Raw genomic sequence first — 17,980 nt, 5'->3', positions numbered from 1 at the left:
CAGAGACTATGGTAATCGTGAGCAGGGAACCAGAAGAGAGTCTAAAAGGGGCCACCTAACACCAGTCTACCAATGACGGATTTAGCGACTGTGGGTCCAATTTAGAACTCCATTCCTACGATAATTTCCTAGGCCAGCATCCCGGTTTCTCCGAAGAGGAGAAGCCTTATGTATAGGATATGTGTGTAGCTGTTTAATCTTAACTAATAAGACATAATTGAATTTTTACATTCAAAAGACAACTGGCCAAGGAACAATGAACTGATAAGTACAAAAATAACTCAGTATCAGAATTATTTATGTACAATGATTGTAAGAAAGAGGTCCTCTTTCAGTAAGGTTGGAAGTAAAAAAGACTTCCCCGTTCCTCAATGGGTATTTCATCATAGTAATGTTGCTTGCCAAAGAAAAGAAAAACTCTCCAAGATAAGATAGAGTCCTTACCTGCATCCATCCAAACAAGACAACAATTCAGTTATCCTTGGATGTGTTTTACAAGTATTAATGGACTATATCAGTTGTTATCCATGTCCATCTTATAGAATTTACTTACCTTAGACAAGCTTTAAGGTTTATTAGTACTCTTTACATATTCTTTCAAAAATCAGTGGTATACTTTCTAATATGAGTGGTGAAGTCCATCATCAAAAAAAACATTTTTAAGAATGGTGAGGTTTACTTGTTAATCCATAGCTTGGTAGCTATACTTGAGCCCATAATAACAACCATCTACTTATTAAGTACTAAAGTAAAAAAACACCATTTTTTACCAGTGGAACCTCATTTCTTGAGCCAAATCTTGGTCTTTATGCCAAGTTTTGAGGGTATCAGCCATATACTTACCTTCAATATCCAAAGATTTCTTCATAGCTTGGTAGCTATGCTTTACACTAAGAGTAGCAACCATATACTTACCAATCAAGTGGATCTTTATGTCATGAGCCAACGGCTAGCTTTTTTTTGCTGAGAGTATGTACTTACCTTCAAAAAAAAACCTCAAGTTTTAAGTATTCAATTCAGTTCGGCAGATTTCAGCCCTGTTTTTTTCAGATACCTCCATTGTCCTGCCCACTAGATAACCTTAACACCTTCTCCCTGTATGAAACCATGAGGGAAGGTATTATGCCAAAGTCCAAGAGTTGCCATATTTCTAAGTACCAAAGAGCCGGACGTCTCCTTGTTGGTGTTTTAGACAGATTTTTTATTACCAAAACAATCATAAGCTTTAAGAAAGTTCAAGGCTCCATTTACTTCTTATGTGGTTATTAGCTTTAGCTATAAGCCAAAGCAAAAAAGTGCATTAGCTCTATACTTACTCCTTCCAAGAGCCAAGTGATTAGTTATCATCCAGACCATTGCAATGTTCGGTTACTGTTAGGCTTTGAACAGGGAAAAAAAAGGACAGATTCGGCTTACAACAGAGCCCCCCAAAAAAAACCAGTGTCGGCAAAACGAAAGCCTGTATCGGCTAACAAAACAGAGCCATCTTTTTTGAACACATTTTAGGTAGGTTGTTAGGCGGCAAGACCTGCAACGATTCAAGCTAAGCCTAAGATACCCATATATATTTCTTTCAACAAGATCAGTCAGCAAATCCCCCATCCTTCTACTAAGTCCCCTTAGTATACATTGCTACCATTATCAAGGGTAGCAGCAGTTTTCATGAAAAAAAACCAGTCTACGCAGAGTATTGCAGAGACCACTTCGTAAAGAAAAAAACACCTTAATGAATGTCATTCAGTTTTATGCTATGAGGACTACTGCAAGTAGTATTGACTATTTTTTGAAGCAATAGGTAACCAACAGATAGAAAAGCTTAGAGAAAAAAACCTGAGTGTTTTGAGCGGCGAGCTCCATAGCTCGGTCAGTGAAGCAAACAGTCTATTGCTTTTAGTCAACACAACAAAAACATACACAAGCTAAGTGAGGGGCAAGGTGCGCCCTCACCTTATTTATAGAGTTTTGAGCTGCATTCCCATAAGCGTGATCGATGATAGAGGCAAGCCGCCTTGCTATGTAGCTTCTTCAAGAGATGCACAGAAAGCCTTTCTAGGGAGATCCTACCCAAGATGCGTAGGCCGCCTAGTATTTACAATGAGAGCTCGGCGTTTTACTCATGCCCAGTCCTAGGAGGAATTTGTTATGCAAGAGCTTAGCCCCATAAGTTGAATGTCATAAGTTATATCATCACATGAGTGTTTTCAAGGTTGGGGGGGGGGGGGGGGATTTAGGAGGAGTAACAACTAAAGATTTAACAGTACCACATTGTGTGTGTGTGTGTGTGTGTGTGTGTGTGTGTGTGTGTGTGTGTGTGTGTGTGTGTGTGTGTGTGTGTGTGTGTGTGTGTGTGTGTGTGTGTGTGTGTGTGTGTGTGTGTGTGTGTGTGTGCCCGCCCTAACCCAGGCACCACACACAATGGGTCGGTAGTAGGCCCATTGTGTATGGGCCTACTACCTTATCAGAGAGATGAGACTCTCTTTATTAAATAATAATCCTGGCCAATTATGCTGAATGAGAGCTTGAATGATGGTGTTACGGATCTGGTACCGATTAAATCCGTTATGGCAGTATTTTTTAATCAGTACAGATATTTCTTCCCATGCCATGGAGGGTGTAGATGAAGAGTAGCAGATTAGGTAGAGAAGGCCAATACAGGAGCCGATAGAGGCTTTGTATGGCCTATTGCTATTTCTTTTGATGAATTCTATGTGAGGCAATTTAAGAAGATCCTTTCTCCATATAAATCTAAGGTCATATCCGCCTGTAGATGGGGAGTGAAGTGATATTGAAAGGTTAAGAAATTGGACTGACTTGCAAAATTTCCCAAGAGTCGAAATATCTGGGATGGAAGTAGGCTCAATTTTTAGGCAGTGGGGATATATTTGCTCAATCTCAGTAGAGAACAATCTGTTGTTAATACTAAGCAGGTCATCCATATATCTAAAAGTATGATTGAATAGTGGAAGCTTTTTATGGTTGGCTTTCATGTTCTTGAGACACAAGCCAGGTAGATGTTACACATCAGTGGTGAGCAAGAGAAGCCCATAGGAATGCCGAGGCATTGATTAAAGCAGCAATCGCCTACAATAATAGTGCAGTTATTCAACAGCCAAAAAATATATGAGCAAAGCTTTGTTTCATTGAAGTGTAGAGGGTGTTCAGAGTGAGATGCATGAATCCATCTGGGTTTCTTGGCTAGGGAGATATAATGATGCTTTCTTTTTTTAGCATTGGTAAAAGCTAAGTTAATAACCTTGGATAAAACTTTCTTAAGCCCAAGATCCCCACTAAGTGGGATGTTTTCGTAGCATTGTGTAATATCAGCTGCTGTGAAAATGTGGAAAATGTGTTGAGGAAGGTTAAGTGTGACTTCTGTGGCATTTTTTGCTATCCAAAAGGGATTGTATTGGATATTTAGGAAGTCCTTGCAGATTTTTTGCTTCTCAGCACAAATGAGTTCTAATTTTGTGAGAATAATATCAAGGCAAAGAGTAATATCTTTGGTGATATCTGTGAGGATACAGTTAGAGGCATCAGATATCCATCTGAATTTATGTTTGTGGAATTTATATGTAGGAAATAGTACTGGTAACTTGGTGTTGCTAATAGAGTAACCAAGTTGTTCTAAATGTTTAGAGATCTTGTTAGAGATATCTTGCGGCGTTTTGTTGGTATGACAGAACTCTTTTCCTGATACTCGATCCCGAGTTGCTTTCCAAGCAAGGAATTTGCACATAATAGTAGGGTAGTTAGAGCTTTTGTCAAGCCCGACCACAAACCATTTATATGAGATTAGTTGAAAGTCAAGAGCTAGCTGAGGTGTAAGCCAAGAACTCTCTGAAGAAAGCCATTTTCTAGGAAGTAGAGAAATTTTGTAAAGGAAGCATTCCTTCACTAATTCCTTTAAGTCCGGTAGGACTGTCATCTCCAGTCATAGAGCACCGACAAGGTCAGTGAGGCAGCTAAGTAAAGCTGATAGTGCAAGGTAAGGGTTTTTTGGATAGTTTGGTATGTGAATGAGTCCTTTGGCCAATACCTTACGTATTGTGACATTATCTATAATATTGAGGTCCTGAGTACAAACATGGCTCCCAAATCCTTCAAAATCCTTGCAGAATGAAGTAAATTTCATGCATGTACAGTAGGGATTGTTTCTTGTCTAAGAAAGTCATTATTTAAAACTAATCCTTTTGTCGGATGATGGTATTTCCATCCAATGAGAATATTGTCAAGTAGTTTATGATTCCCAAAAAATAAGTCAAAGCACTCACAAAAAAGACTTTTTGGTGAGATCCAATCGAGAAGTATGTTGTAAAACAGACAGTGTATGTAGATAGCACCATAATTCGAATCATCTTTGCTGAGGACTTTTCTTCCACATGGGTTTGTAGAGACCTGCAATATATTCAGGGATTAGATTTCAGGGAAGTTTCTGATTGCAGGGGATCTGCCTCTCCCTCTTGTAAAGCTACGAGACTTTCCTCGATTAGATGAGGAGCTAGGAGTGAAAAAAGAGGTGAAGGAGTTGGGAGAAGCTAAAGAGTTAGCATTCCCATGAGCGTGATCGATGATAGAGGCAAGCCGCCCTGCTGTGTAGCTTCTTCAAGATATGCACAGAAAGCCTTGCTAGGGAGATCCATACCCAAGATGCGCAGGCCGCCTAGTATTTACAATGAGAGCTCGGCGTTTTACTCATGCCCAGTCCTAGGAGGGATTTGTTATGTAAGGGCTTAGCCCCATAAGTTGACTGTCATAAGTTATCATCACATGAGTGTGTTTTCAAGGTTGGGGGGGGGGGGGGGGGGGGGGGGGGGGGGATTTAGAAGGAGTAAGAACAAAAGCTTTAACAGTACCACTGTGTGTGTGTGTGTGTGTGTGTGTGTGTGTGTGTGTGTGTGTGTGTGTGTGTGTGTGTGTGTGTGTGTGTGTGTGTGTGTGTGTGTGTGTGTGTGTGTGTGTGTGTGTGTGTGTGTGTGTGTGTGTGTGTGTGTGTGTGTGTGAGTGAGAGAGAGAGAGAGACAGAGAATGAGGTTCTTCTTCCACAGTTGTGGGATCACAGCCACGGAATATTTTCTCAAAAACCAGTCTATCTAGTCTTGCGTCAAAAATTGATACTTCAGCAATCCCTACCTCCACCTTCTTCTAGAGTTCCACAAAATTGGGTCTGATTCTGCCACTGGGCAACGAGCTCTGCATGGAAGGGGTATGCATGCTCTCAACCAATCTAGCCAGTTACTCTCTCTCTCTCTCTCTCTCTCTCTCTCTCTCTCTCTCTCTCTCTCTCTCTCTCTCTCTCTCTCTCTCTCAGACTCAGTGCCGCCTCTATAAGTCACTCACAGTGCTCAGAGAAAACATAGGTTTAGTGTAACCCCACCTACAAATTTTGAGATTTACCTCTAAAGTTTTATAGTTAAAGGTGAGAAAACCTTCAAAAATTGAAAAAAATTAATATAAATTGATGTAAAAACCTTCAGCTTTAGTCAGTATACCTCTATTGTTTCTAACATGTAGGTTTGACAAGTTTTTGGAAAAAAGTTTTTTTCAAGCACTGGTCAATCACTCTCAGTGGCCGAGTTTAATGAATTTTCAGTGTCGTGTCTCTTGCTCACTCGCAGGGCTTCTCTCTGTCATGCACTCTCAGAGTCTCAGAAGCAAGTCATACTCTCTCTCTTTCTCTCTCTCTCTCTCTCTCTCTCTCTCTCTCTCTCTCTCTCTCTCTGAAAAAAATTTAGAAAGACATTTTCGAAACATCAAATACAAGCATGTCCAAAAGACTCAAAAGTCCTTCAACGCCATCCAATTGATGGATTCAACCAAAGTGGCAATGCTCGTAGCATGAGTCTTCTAAGAGTTCTACGATAGAAGTCAATATTCATGAGCCTTCTTCCTCTCCTGGCTTATGCACTAATTAGACACCTCTTCACTTTCTAACAACAGGAACACTGGTACGCTGATTCCGGCTCTGCATATCCTCGTTGGGTCTAAACCTCTGTGGTGGCTCCCGAACTCTTCTTGCTATGCCGGATCTCACATGGACAACGTGAGAGTGAATGGCACATGAAACACAGTATTGCATTTTGGCGTAAAGCTTGGGAAGTGCGTACCCATCATAAACGCATCCTGCACATCTCGCACAACAGCTTGTTCAACAATGGTCCTTACAAGAAATCGCTTGGCAGCCTTGTCCTTGGGCACACATCACCCATAGCTAGAGCACCTGATGGGGTTGGTGTGGCCTCTTCTGTGCTTGTTACGTCCACCATTACGACGCTTGACCATCATGACTGCTTATGCCGCAACTGCTTCTACTTCCTCTTGGGTGTGGATCTCTCTCTCTCTCTCTCTCTCTCTCTCTCTCTCTCTCTCTCTCTCTCTCTCTCTCTCTCTCTCTCTCTCTCTCTCTCTCTCTCTCTCTCTCTCTCTCTCTCTCTCTCTCTCTCTCTCTCTCTAAAAAACATCAACTCTATCAAAGAGCGCAAGGGTTTTTCTCTGTCTGTCTCTCTATCTCTCTCTTTTTTGAGAAAATAGTTCAAAATTTTTTGAAATTTGAAAATTTCTACTAGTATTTTGGTTTACATCTTTATAGGGCGGGACCTTGATTAAGAGCATTGCAAGCCACCTAGTGGAATAGGAAAAGAGAACTGTGGTAGTCTTAAGCTCCAGGGGCAGCCTTGGCACCAGCGCTGCCGCTCTGAGAGGAGGGACAAAGGGGAAGCCGGCCAAGTCGCGCGCCTTGCATCACATCCCATTAGCCACGTCCTGGATGCGGAATCGTGCGCTGTCTAGTTGCTGGGAAACATCAGGGTGTCTACCAACGACACCGCAGAAATAGCCGCTATGGCTACCCCTTCAGCTATGAGGGCACCTGTCGTGCACAGCACCATCAAGAAGCCTACGGGCACCAACACTGGGCTTAACAGCAGCAGCGGCGGCGCCATCACTGCCAGCACCACCTGTAACATTTAATGGCCTAAAAACTTGTGTGTAGCGGAAATTAGCATGAACTTAGTGGGCATTTCATTAGAATAGATTCCTAATGAGAATTACAAGAGTGCTTGGGTGGAGAGAGCAACAAAAAGCATAACATCTAGTTAGATAGCATGAACAATACTTTCAAAAGAGAGAGAAATTAAGCTATTGACAACATTTGAGAACCGGATTTACATGGAGCCGGTCCCCCCTCCAAAAGGCTTTGTATTATGGTTTCTCCCATCAAGAGAGACATTGTACAATACAATTCTTTGTGTTCCTTCAAGACTAGCTAGTGCAATGAAGATGAAAGCTTCATGCACTAAGCAAAACACTTATTAGACACAACATCAATTATCCCCGGTCTCAGACCCAAGACCTCACACACCTTCGAAGATGGTGAGAGCTAGCAGGGTATGAGAGTAGATTGAGAGGAAGAAGGAGTAGTCTTACGAGAAAGATGTACATCTCCTCACATAATCACTCATATTAGCATAGCTTAGCTTAGTAATTAGCATGGTAGAGGATATGAGCATGCATTGAAGCTTGGCTCTTGGTTGGATTTGCATCACAAAGCCAAGATTTGTTGGTGTAGGCCTCCCTTCTCACAAGCTTGGAGTAGGTGGTAAGCTTTCCATTAAAGCTTGAGAAGGAGAGAGAGTCTTCTTTACTTCACACATGAGATTTTGTGAGTGTGTGTGTGATAATGCCTTGCAAAAATCAGCCCCCTCTCTCTCTTGGTCGACAAATCTTGCTATTTGCTCATGCTCTCCTCTCATTGGACCTCCCTAGGCCTAGCCAATGGTAATCAAGCAGTATAAGTGATAGCCTTCTGACATGTGTCCCCCTTTCCTCTTTTGTGAGAACTTTAGGTAATTTAATAATTCAACTAAACTCTCATTGGACCCCTTTGCCTCCTGGCCAATAGGAATCACGCAAGCCATTGGGCTACTGAATGCTCATTGGACCCCTTGGGAGACTGTCCAATAGTCTTCTAGAGGACTTAATTCTCATTGGTTCTTTTATTAAGTTTTTTTAAATTAATTAAACTATATTTACTCTAGCCTAATTCTCATTGGTCCACCTCCAAGGCCATCCAATAGGATTTGGGTACACCTTGTGGGCATCTGGGCTAGGGAGCTGACATGTGTCCCTCATTCCCTTTGTGTAAAGGGAGCTTGTGTATGTGTGTGTGTGTGACTTTCTCTCTCATCCCCTACAAGCTAGGCTCGCCCCCTCCTAAGTAGGGATTTGTAAAGACTTTTTTGACACACACAAAGCATCCAATTCCCCCATGGTTGACCTTTGGACACAACCTTTGAATTTTGGAACCTTAGCATTTAGGAATTCTTAATGGGCTGAACCTTAGGGTCTTTTTATCCCATTGTTGCACATGGCTCTTTTGCAGATGGCCCCCCCTTTGGATCCCTATTTTCCCTCCTTTGTATCCCTACTATGGCCAGTCTGCTAGCTTAACCAATATTCTAGCTTTTTCTCCCCTGGAACTTCCCCATATTAAATGATCAATTTAACATGAGAAAATCATTTAGGAGAATTAGATATTGATTATTATAACACCACCACCATCATGCCCGCCCCCACCAGGAGCGTCACAAACCCTAACACCTGACTCGACGTTGGCTTGTGCTTCTGCAGGTGCTGCATCAGCTCCCACGTCTTCTTCTCCACTTGCTCCTGCGCTTCAGCTGCTGCCATCTCCCACTGTGCTCAGCTGCGGCAAGATTTTCTACTCTAAAGCCGGCCCCCTTAGAAATATAACGCTGCAGGTAACTGAAGCGAAGCCAATGGTTCCAATTCTTAATTCGCTCTCTCTCTCTCTCTCTCTCTCTCTCTCTCTCTCTCTCTCTCTCTCTCTCTCTCTCTCTCTCTCTCTCTCTCTCTCTCTCTCTCTCTCTCTCTCTCTCTCTCTCTCTCTCTCTCTCAAAACTCAACTCTCTCAAAGAGCGCGTGTCGGCACGCGCTCTTTGAGAGAGTTGAGTTTTTTTAGTTTTGAGAGAGAGAGAGAGAGAGAGAGAGAGAGAGAGAGAGAGAGAGAGATAGAGAGAGAGAGAGACCTCTAGTATCTACTTTGCTAGCCGCCATGGCCGCGTTTGAGGGTAAATACGCAACTGAGGCGACCCTTGGCAAGGGCATCCTGGAAGCCGATGAGAGCACAGGGACTATTGGGAAGTGTTTCACAAGTATACATGTGGAGAATGTAGAGTCAAACAGGCAAGCTCTTCGAGAGCTTCTTTTTACTGCCTCAGATGCCCTCCAGTACCTTTGTGGTGTCATTCTCTTTGAGGAAACCCTCTATCATAAAATAGCGAGTGGAAAGCCATTTGTGGAGTAGTCTTAGGCATCAAGGTAGATAAGGGCATTGTCGACCTCGCAGACACTGACGGTGAGACAACCACTCAGGGACTGGACGGCCTTGCCCAATGCTGCCAGCAATATTATAATGCTGGAGCCCGATTTGCAAAGTGGAGAGCTATGCTCAAGAATATTGGTCCAACTGAGCCGTCTCCTCTTGCCATACTTGAGAATGCAAATGGGTTGGCTCGCTATGCCATCATATGCCAAGAGAATGGTCTAGTCCCCATTCTTGAGCCTGAGATTCTTGTGGATGGGCCCCATGATATTAAGAAATGTGCTACCGTGATGGAGATTATGCTTTTTGATGTTGTCTACAAGGCTTTGAGAGATCATCATGTACTCTTGGAGGGCACCTTGTTGAAGCCAAACATGGTTACTCCTTGCTCTAAAGCGCCAAAGACAACCCCTCAGGAGATAGCCAAATACACAGTACAAGCACTTCAAAGGACGGTTCCTCCTGTTGCTCCTGGTGTCATGTTCTTGTCGGGCGGTCAAAGTGAGGAAGAAGCAAATTTGAATTTGAATGCCATGAATGAGCTAGATACCAAGAATCCATGGCCACTTTCTTTCTCATTTGGACGAGCATTACAAGCCAACACTTGGAAGACTTGGGATGGAAAGAAGGAAAACATTCCTGTAGCACAAGCTGCTTTGCTTGCCCGATGCAAGGCCAACTCTGAGGCTATCCTTGGCAAGTATGCTGGAGATGTTGCTAAGGGCATTGTCACTGATGAATCGCTTCATGTTGCCAGCTACAAGTATTAGCTCTCATATGCTTGAGCTGTTGAGTTTTGATTGCAATGATGTTTCATGTTCTGTAATATTGTTTAGGTGTGGGGATGGCTACAGAACGAATCAAATGGGCTATTTTTCTAAGGTTTATGTAACGGGCATCTTTATCATGATTTAATTTAGCTACCGTTTATTCCTGGTAGAGAGAGAGAGAGAGAGAGAGAGAGAGAGAGAGAGAGAGAGAGAGAGAGAGAGAGAGAGAGAGAGAGAGAGAGAGAGAGAGAGAGAGAGAGAGAGAGAGAGAGAGAGAGAGAGAGAGAGAGAGAGAGAGAGAGGAGAGAGGGAGAGAGAGGGGGGGGGGGGGGGGGGGGGGGGGGGGGGGGGGGCAACACAGGGTTGCTAAAGCGAAAGCAGAAGCAGCAGAAAGAAAGGAGAGGAAACCAACAGAGATGCCGCTTAAATTGGATCCCTCGCAGATAGTGGAAGGGACAACATCGACCTTAGCTTGACGATTCTTGACAATGAGCTTGACAATAACGCGCAGGCCCTTCCAGTCCATGGCAGTCTCCTTGGCAATGTCCTCTCCTACCTTCTTGGGCGACAGACCTAGAGGCCCAATCTTGGGCACCAATGAAAGGCAGCTCCAACCTCCCCTCCTGTTAAACGAACAAAAACCACCTTCTCGTATTCTTGCTACCCTTGCTTTATCAGCCTTGCATCTTCATCGTGGTCGCAAAACATGCATGTCACTTAGCTTCATGTCTACTGTCTACTGGAGTCCGCTTCTCTTGTGATCAAATCCCTCAAGGAGCCCGAGCGCGATAGAAAGAAGATGAATGCATTGCTGATGTTGTTGCTCCTTGCGAGACTGAAATAGTAGCTAAACGCGTTATAATCCTTGCTCAAGAACGAGTGTTGCTATGATGGGTGCCTGTGCTCTGGTGTGAACACGACCTTTGAAGACGGCTGGAGTTGCTTATGATTAGTGCTAAAGGCCTTGTTAATCCGCTCTGAGTTTCGTGCAACAATTATCTCTCTTCCTAATCTTGAAGAGGGCGATCTCTGACATTAGATTCCTACCCACAATGATGAAGCCCACTGACAGAAAGCCCACTGAGAGAAACAGCAGAGATGCCATCGTTTGCATTTATGACATTGTTATACAGCAGATGTTCCTCATGATTGCTAGATACTTGCATAATTGCATTGTCAGAATTCCTCCTATTAATCTGACCATGCAAGCCACTGCAGCACTCGATTGCCTTTTTCTTCGTCTTCTGCTTTCCCCTCAGTCCTAGCATTGGCGACAGGGTTTCGCTCCATGCTAGTGTGCCCCATGAGCTCTTAGCTGGTTTTTGACCTGCAGATTCCTCTTCCTTCTCCTTATACATTTAAGAACGTCAAGCACAATGGAAACATTTCTCTTGATGATGCGATAGAGATAGCCCAGGTGATGCGTCCCCGTTCAATGGCAAAGGAGCTTGCTGGCACAGTAAAGGAAATTTTGGGTACTGCGTTTTTTTGGGTTTCTCTGTGGATGGCAAGGATCCCAAGGATTTGAAAACAGAGATTGCCGATGGGGATGTTGAGATTCCAGAGAATTAGCTAATTGATCAATCTTAGGTAGGTGCCTCTCTGGAATGTAGCGTTGCTAAAGTAAGTTTTGCTTTGTGGTACTGCTGCTGGGTTTTTCTCGCAAATCATTTTTGGACAAATGTCAACTTGTTATACTTCTAATGAGGGTATGCTCAGCGTGTCAAAGAGAGAGACAGAGAGAGAGAGAGAGAGAGAGAGAGAGAGAGAGAGAGAGCGCACTGGCTCACATGCTTAGACAGTGTTTGGGAAAAATGAATTTTACAAACATCCATAGAGGAAATTTCTCAAAACAATGGCATTTTTTACAATTGAACTCTATTTTCTTGAATTTTCACCGGATTTTATCCTTCTTTCCCTCCCTTCAATTGGTTGTTTTGAGTTTTCAATCAGCTCTTAGCACTATATTTTAGCGGACTTGAAATCTAAAAATTGAAAGAGACGCAAACTTTTTCAAAGAGTTTGTGTGTGTGTGTGTGTGTGTGTGTGTGTGTGTGTGTGTGTGTGTGTGTGTGTGTGTGTGTGTGTGTGTGTGTGTGTGTGTGTGTGTGTGTGTGTGTGTGTGTGTGTGTGTGTGTGAGAGAGAGAGAGAGAGAGAGAGAGAAGATCCTACAAGGTAGTTTGGTTGCGCTCACACATTGGCTTGGTTTTCATGAGGACTAAAACTTAAGTGGGAGAATGTGCAAGGTGAAGTGAAAGAGAAGAAAGATAAGTCAAAAATCGAAGTAGATCTAGTTAGCTTTGGTCCCTAAAAGTGAAAAGACTTTTTCTTGGATATTCTCCAAGCTCAACATTTTGTTATAAAGATGTTTTGTATTTGTTGAAAATAGTCGGTAATATTGTTTCTCTTTTTTTTTAAAATGAGTGAGTGAGAGAGAGAGAGAGAGAGAGAGAGAGAGAGAGAGAGAGAGAGAGAGAGAGAGAGAGAGAGAGAGATCTAAGCATCTTCTATCACTTATTAGCGCTCTTCCTAGTGGACATACATGGTAGCTCTTGGTTTGGCAAGTCTCTATCATCTGCAAAAAATGCGATGTCCATACGATGCAACCCTTTCCCTCATCCAACTAGCAAGATTTCCTTACCACCTTGTTTTAAGCAGACACAAACTCAAAAGAGATTGAAATTTTCCGCAAACAAATTATGGCCTTCTAGACATCTGCTAGATTTTTCCAAACAATAATCCAAAATGGAAAGGAGTCGCATCTTCCATCTTTGTGAACTAAGCTGTTCAATTGATCTATATTTAAATTTCCAAAAAAACATATTTTTGCTAGCAATGGTGACACATGTATAAGGACGACTAGATTTGTATAATCATGATTGGGGAGCGGAGCAATGGTGCTGGCATTTAGTGTTTGGGTTTAGAGAAAGCTCTCTCTCTCTCTCTCTCTCTCTCTCTCTCTCTCTCTCTCTCTCTCTCTCTCTGTGATATCTCTTTTTAGAAAAGATATAGATATATATATATATATATATATATATATATATATATATATATATATATATATATATATATATATATATATATATATATATATATATACGTGAGAAACTCACTTGCTAACTTTGCTCGGTTTTGAGCTTGCTCGGATAAGTTCGCTCGATGTTTGGTAGAACTCGATCATGATCCATTATCCCCTAAGCCAAAATTGACATGCACCCATCTAACCTAGTACCTATAGCTACCCTTGATATATTGGTGAAGTTTGGACAAATTTGGACTTGTTTTGATCGAGTTATACTCATTTTTTCATTTTATAATCAAGGTTTGCTTCTTTTTTTTTAAACCTTTTCTCGACAACTTGTTGGCCAATATCTAAATTTGATCTATGGAATGTTTGATAGCAAAATGAGTCAAAGACAACCAAAGAAGCAATGGAAAGCCCCACCCTACTAAGTGGTGGAAATTTCATCGAACGAGAAAGCTCATGTCTCTGAGGATGAGCTAGATCAAATTCCAGCAAACATTTTCATCGGCAAATTCGAAGCAGCCGACGACACAAAACTAACGACCACCATTTTTCCTTAGAAACTCTGGAACCTACATCAACAACAAAAATCTCTTGAGGAAACAAGGTGTCTTCAAATGGACATTTTTTTCGACTACACCCATGGGGTATAGATTTCCAAAGAGCACGTGAACTGATGTCATTAATTCATTACAACAGAGAAGCAACTCTGACAGATAAGAATGGAGAAACCGTGAAAGTATGAATCAATGAAGATATGATTAACCAGCGCTACACTTGCCACCAGCAACCACAACCTACTGCTAAATACCAAAGCTATAGACAATGACAAAGCTTTCATTAAGCAGCAAGGGCATAAGTTTACATACAAATATTTGGTGTACTCTGAGACAGAATTGCCACTGCATCTCATCTCACAACACATGATGGTCCAGAAGACACCCTGATACACTAAACCTAATATTCTTATTGCTATGGTGATGCCCATCAGACTATCAGAGCAAAGGAAGATTGTCATCAAAATGATGTAACCTTGCCTATGTAGACGTGCTTGGCAGATCTACAAGGGGAAGATCCATGCTCACTTGATCTTTACCAGTTGTGGAGGAACTTCCACTACTACTGGTTGAGCCCTTATGTCACTAATGGCCGTATCTTTTTGTTGTAGTTCAAGGGCATGTGTTGTGCTCTGGGTTGCCAGCTCTTCTCGTGCTTTAACCAAATTCTCTTTGAGGAGCTTGATCTCATCATACTTTTGTCTTTGAATTGCTTTATGCCCTACAATCATGATTTTTCGGTCATACTTTTATTGAGCTAGAGCCTCCTTAAGATCGTTGAGATCTTGTAAAGTTGAGGCAGAAGCTGATGAGGTAGAAGCAGGGGCTGGGGTGTCTTGCATTGCCAAGAGCTAAGTGAGTTTTGTCTTGACAACCCCGTAAGACTCCCCGAGCTTGACACCCTTTTCCCACTCTTTTTCAATCTCTTCTTACATCCATTGTTGCTTGGTCTATAGATTGGTGTTGGCTTCATTAAAGTCTTGAGCTTCTTGATAGTAATGAGCATCATTTGTCTTTTCCTTTTGAAGCTCAACATGTATTCCAATTGCATGCCTTGGAGTTCTTCAATCTTTCTTTGTAGCTTGTGGTTTGATTCCTTGTACTTTGATACTTCTGCTTTGGTTTCTTCTAAATCCAACTCTTTGAGGTTATTGAGAGCCCTTTGACATTGGAATTGTACTTCGATATGCTCAAGGTGCTCATCAATATCAAATGAATGTACCATTTTCTTTACATCGTCTAATATGCTTGAGAGCAGGGGGTTCCTTATGTGATGTGTGCGGTATGGTGGAGGTGCCCGCTTCTTCCTTTTTGGTTTGTGTTCCATTTTTAATTGTTTCCTATGCTTGTTCTATTGTTTTCGGGGGGTGCCAGCTCCCTCTTTTATTGGTCCTTCGGCTTTGTCGTGTTTTTAACTATGGGTGGACTCTTTGGCACTTGATTTGGTGTGATTTTTGGTACTTTTGCCTCTTGATTGGTAGTCTCTTTGTTTTCCATTTGTTCAATAGTTTCTTGAGTTAGAGTGGGGGTGATCGGTTGGTTGGAGAGGGGTGGACTAGTATCAAGATGTATTCCAAGGCCTCCACAACACCCTCCTCTCTAGTCTTTTCCTCTTCTCTTTAATTCTTTTCCTCTTTGTGTGATTTTTTGGATGTGTCAGATGATTCAAGATCATCGACCCTTTGCCTTTTAGTCTCTTGATGTTCCCTTTGAGTGGCTTTTTTCATGAGTTCCCTTTGAATTCGTTGTTGCATTTCCTAGGAAATTTCCAAGTCATCTTTGGCAGCTCTGCTTTTGTATTGCTTGATTTGTTCTAATGTTTTTGTAGTTTGTTGTTGCAGCGGTTTATCTTTGTCATCTTCTCCTTCATCATCTGCCTCAACTCCCAAGTTTCTCTTTTCTTCAGCTATCTTTCTGTAGTGTTCCTCTCATCTTTGTTTTTGTGCTTCTTCCATAGACCTTTTTGTTTGAGAGATTGGTATATGATCTATACGCTCAGCAAATATTTGCTTTAGGCATACTCGGTGGAGTGTGTATTCCTCCTTTTCCTCATCATCATCTTCCACTTCAAAGGTTTGGTATTCAGAAAGAGTGTCCCTACTTTTTGGCTAACAAAATAGATGCCAGGGAGGAGATTCAAAGATGGATCTCAAAAGTGTGCAACCCATTACACAAAGAATGCATGCAATACAGACTCAAGGTTCTTGATTCGGCGGCACTTCTGATGATCTCTCCTTATGAAGTCGTCAAAAACCATGGGCATGAAATGATATCCCTTCCACTGATGAAGCAAAAATCACTTTTATGGAAGAGAAAGATGCTATTGACACTAGAGCCCAATCATCAAGGGATTACATGGGTGTACATGTAACAACAGAATAGGCAATGACTATCCTAAAAAATCAACCATTATGGAGGAAGAAGTGGTTTGAGAAGCGCCCCACTGATGACCATACTATAGAAACGCACCACAACATCTCAGGATCGACCCGACATTATGCCCTATCAATAGATGACAATCTTCGGATAATTTCTATATCTGAAAAAGAAAAAGACTAGAGGTGCTGAACTACCCATTTCTCACAAAGCCATTAGGTAGCTTCCCTCCAACAGAAAGGTATATGGTCAACATTTGACAAGGAGTCATCCGTCGGATGAAGGATATTTCGGATTTGACATGTCAAATGCTGGTGAAAATTGCCAGAATGATCATCACCTGCATCACAGTGTTTGAAGGCATAGAAGCAGTGGAACATCCTTGGCAGGTATTCTTAGAAGGGGGCAGAGGTCTATGTTGGAACCTCGAGACAGAGATTCCGATCCGGAACATCATCATGGGGTTGTATGCCCGTGCCATTTTCTTGCCATCTCACTACATGCAAGCATTCAAAGAGGTGTTCATGACCGGGCTCTTTGAACTTGATATATCCATCTTCAACCCCATGACAAAGAATCTGTCTACTCACCATATTGCTTATCAGAGCACTTTAAGTAACAGTCCTTTCAGGAAGTTGGTAGCAAAATGGAGATTGAAGCAAGGGTAGAAACATTTAAGTTCCTAACGCGTACACTTGAGAAGCGCACATTGGATTACTAAAGACGGATACATTCAACTATGTCCATCAGATGCCCAAGCAAAGCAAAGACAAGATGACGGCACTATGAAGCAGAACAAGACAATTTTCATGAGGACGTGCAAAGACGTGTAAAGACTAAGAAGGGGGGAATGTTGGCAGTCAAGCTAGACGGGTGCCCTTCGGGTCGATCCCTTCTTCCATGAGCCCCAAAATTTTGATGTATCTACATTATTTTTTGAAAAAGCTTGTAATTATTTGATAATCTCTGATTATAGATGGGCAATCTTTGAAAATCTGAGTCGTAAAGTCTGAAACAAAGTTTGAGCCTTGTAATGGAGTCTGAGCCTTGTAAGGCCACTAACCAAGAGAGCCCTAGGTATAAAGTCTATTTTGTAAACTGGGAAGAGGACACTCTTATCATTATCAAGTTTGAAGAGTTTGAATTCGTATGACTGAGAGTGGCTACTCTCATGCAACTTGTAATCTTCATATCTTAAGCTCTGGGAATCGCATGTCAATTTTGAAACTTGCATTGTGTTCCTTATTCATTTCTCTTCCATTCAAGTGTATTCATTATTGGTTTTGTGGCTATTTGTGACTACGTGTTAGCAGGCTAAATCTACTATTTGAGTGTTTGTAGATACTACCATGGATACTCCTTCTAGTTAAGATTCCCTTGTAAAAGCCACATAATAATATCAAATTGAGAAAAGCTCAACTTCTGATTTGTAATCTATAAATCCATTTCTCATTATTCTGAAGTTATAACCCATGGGAACACGACCTAAAGTCATGTTTAAGTAACCCTAGGTATGAAGGACAAAATGTTAAGGGTAAGAGGGATCTTTTTTGAAAGATAGAATTGTATGAATGAGATGCCTACTTTGTGAAACATTGGGACGAACATAAGAATCAAGTTTTGACTATAGCATCATGTTTCTCCACTCTTGTTCTTTCATTTGATTGTTATCATTGCTAATTTGTTTTAAGTTCAAGAGTATTCTATTTTCATGATATAATCAAGTGTGAATGCTATTTTTTTTATACGAGGTTAATTCTAGGCCATAAGTGATACTATTTAGACCACTTTTGTTCATGTTTTGCTAACTTGAAAGTGCATGGATTGTGATTTATACACCTCTTAAAAATGGGAATACAATGGCCAGATAGTTCTATTACTCCTTGCCTACAGTCTCCTAGAGTTTTGCAA

The 17,980-nt window shown here is 41.8% G+C and overlaps 1 protein-coding gene across 1 annotated transcript; it reads left to right on the top strand.

Annotated features, from left to right (window-relative positions):
* The first annotated feature begins 9,070 nt into the window (after positions 1-9,070).
* Positions 9,071-10,110, top strand: LOC147448240 (fructose-bisphosphate aldolase, cytoplasmic isozyme-like). Its single transcript, XM_086524529.1, has 2 exons — positions 9,071-9,086; positions 9,290-10,110. The coding sequence occupies exons 1-2, from the start codon at positions 9,071-9,073 to the stop codon at positions 10,108-10,110; spliced, it is 837 nt and encodes a 278-aa protein (XP_086380655.1).
* The last annotated feature ends 7,870 nt before the right edge of the window (positions 10,111-17,980 follow it).

This window comes from Adiantum capillus-veneris, chromosome 11, assembly GCF_014529385.1.
Source record: "Adiantum capillus-veneris isolate H3 chromosome 11, ASM1452938v2, whole genome shotgun sequence".
NCBI classification, from domain to species: Eukaryota; Viridiplantae; Streptophyta; class Polypodiopsida; order Polypodiales; family Pteridaceae; genus Adiantum; species Adiantum capillus-veneris.
This window is presented reverse-complemented; position numbering and strand designations above follow the sequence as displayed.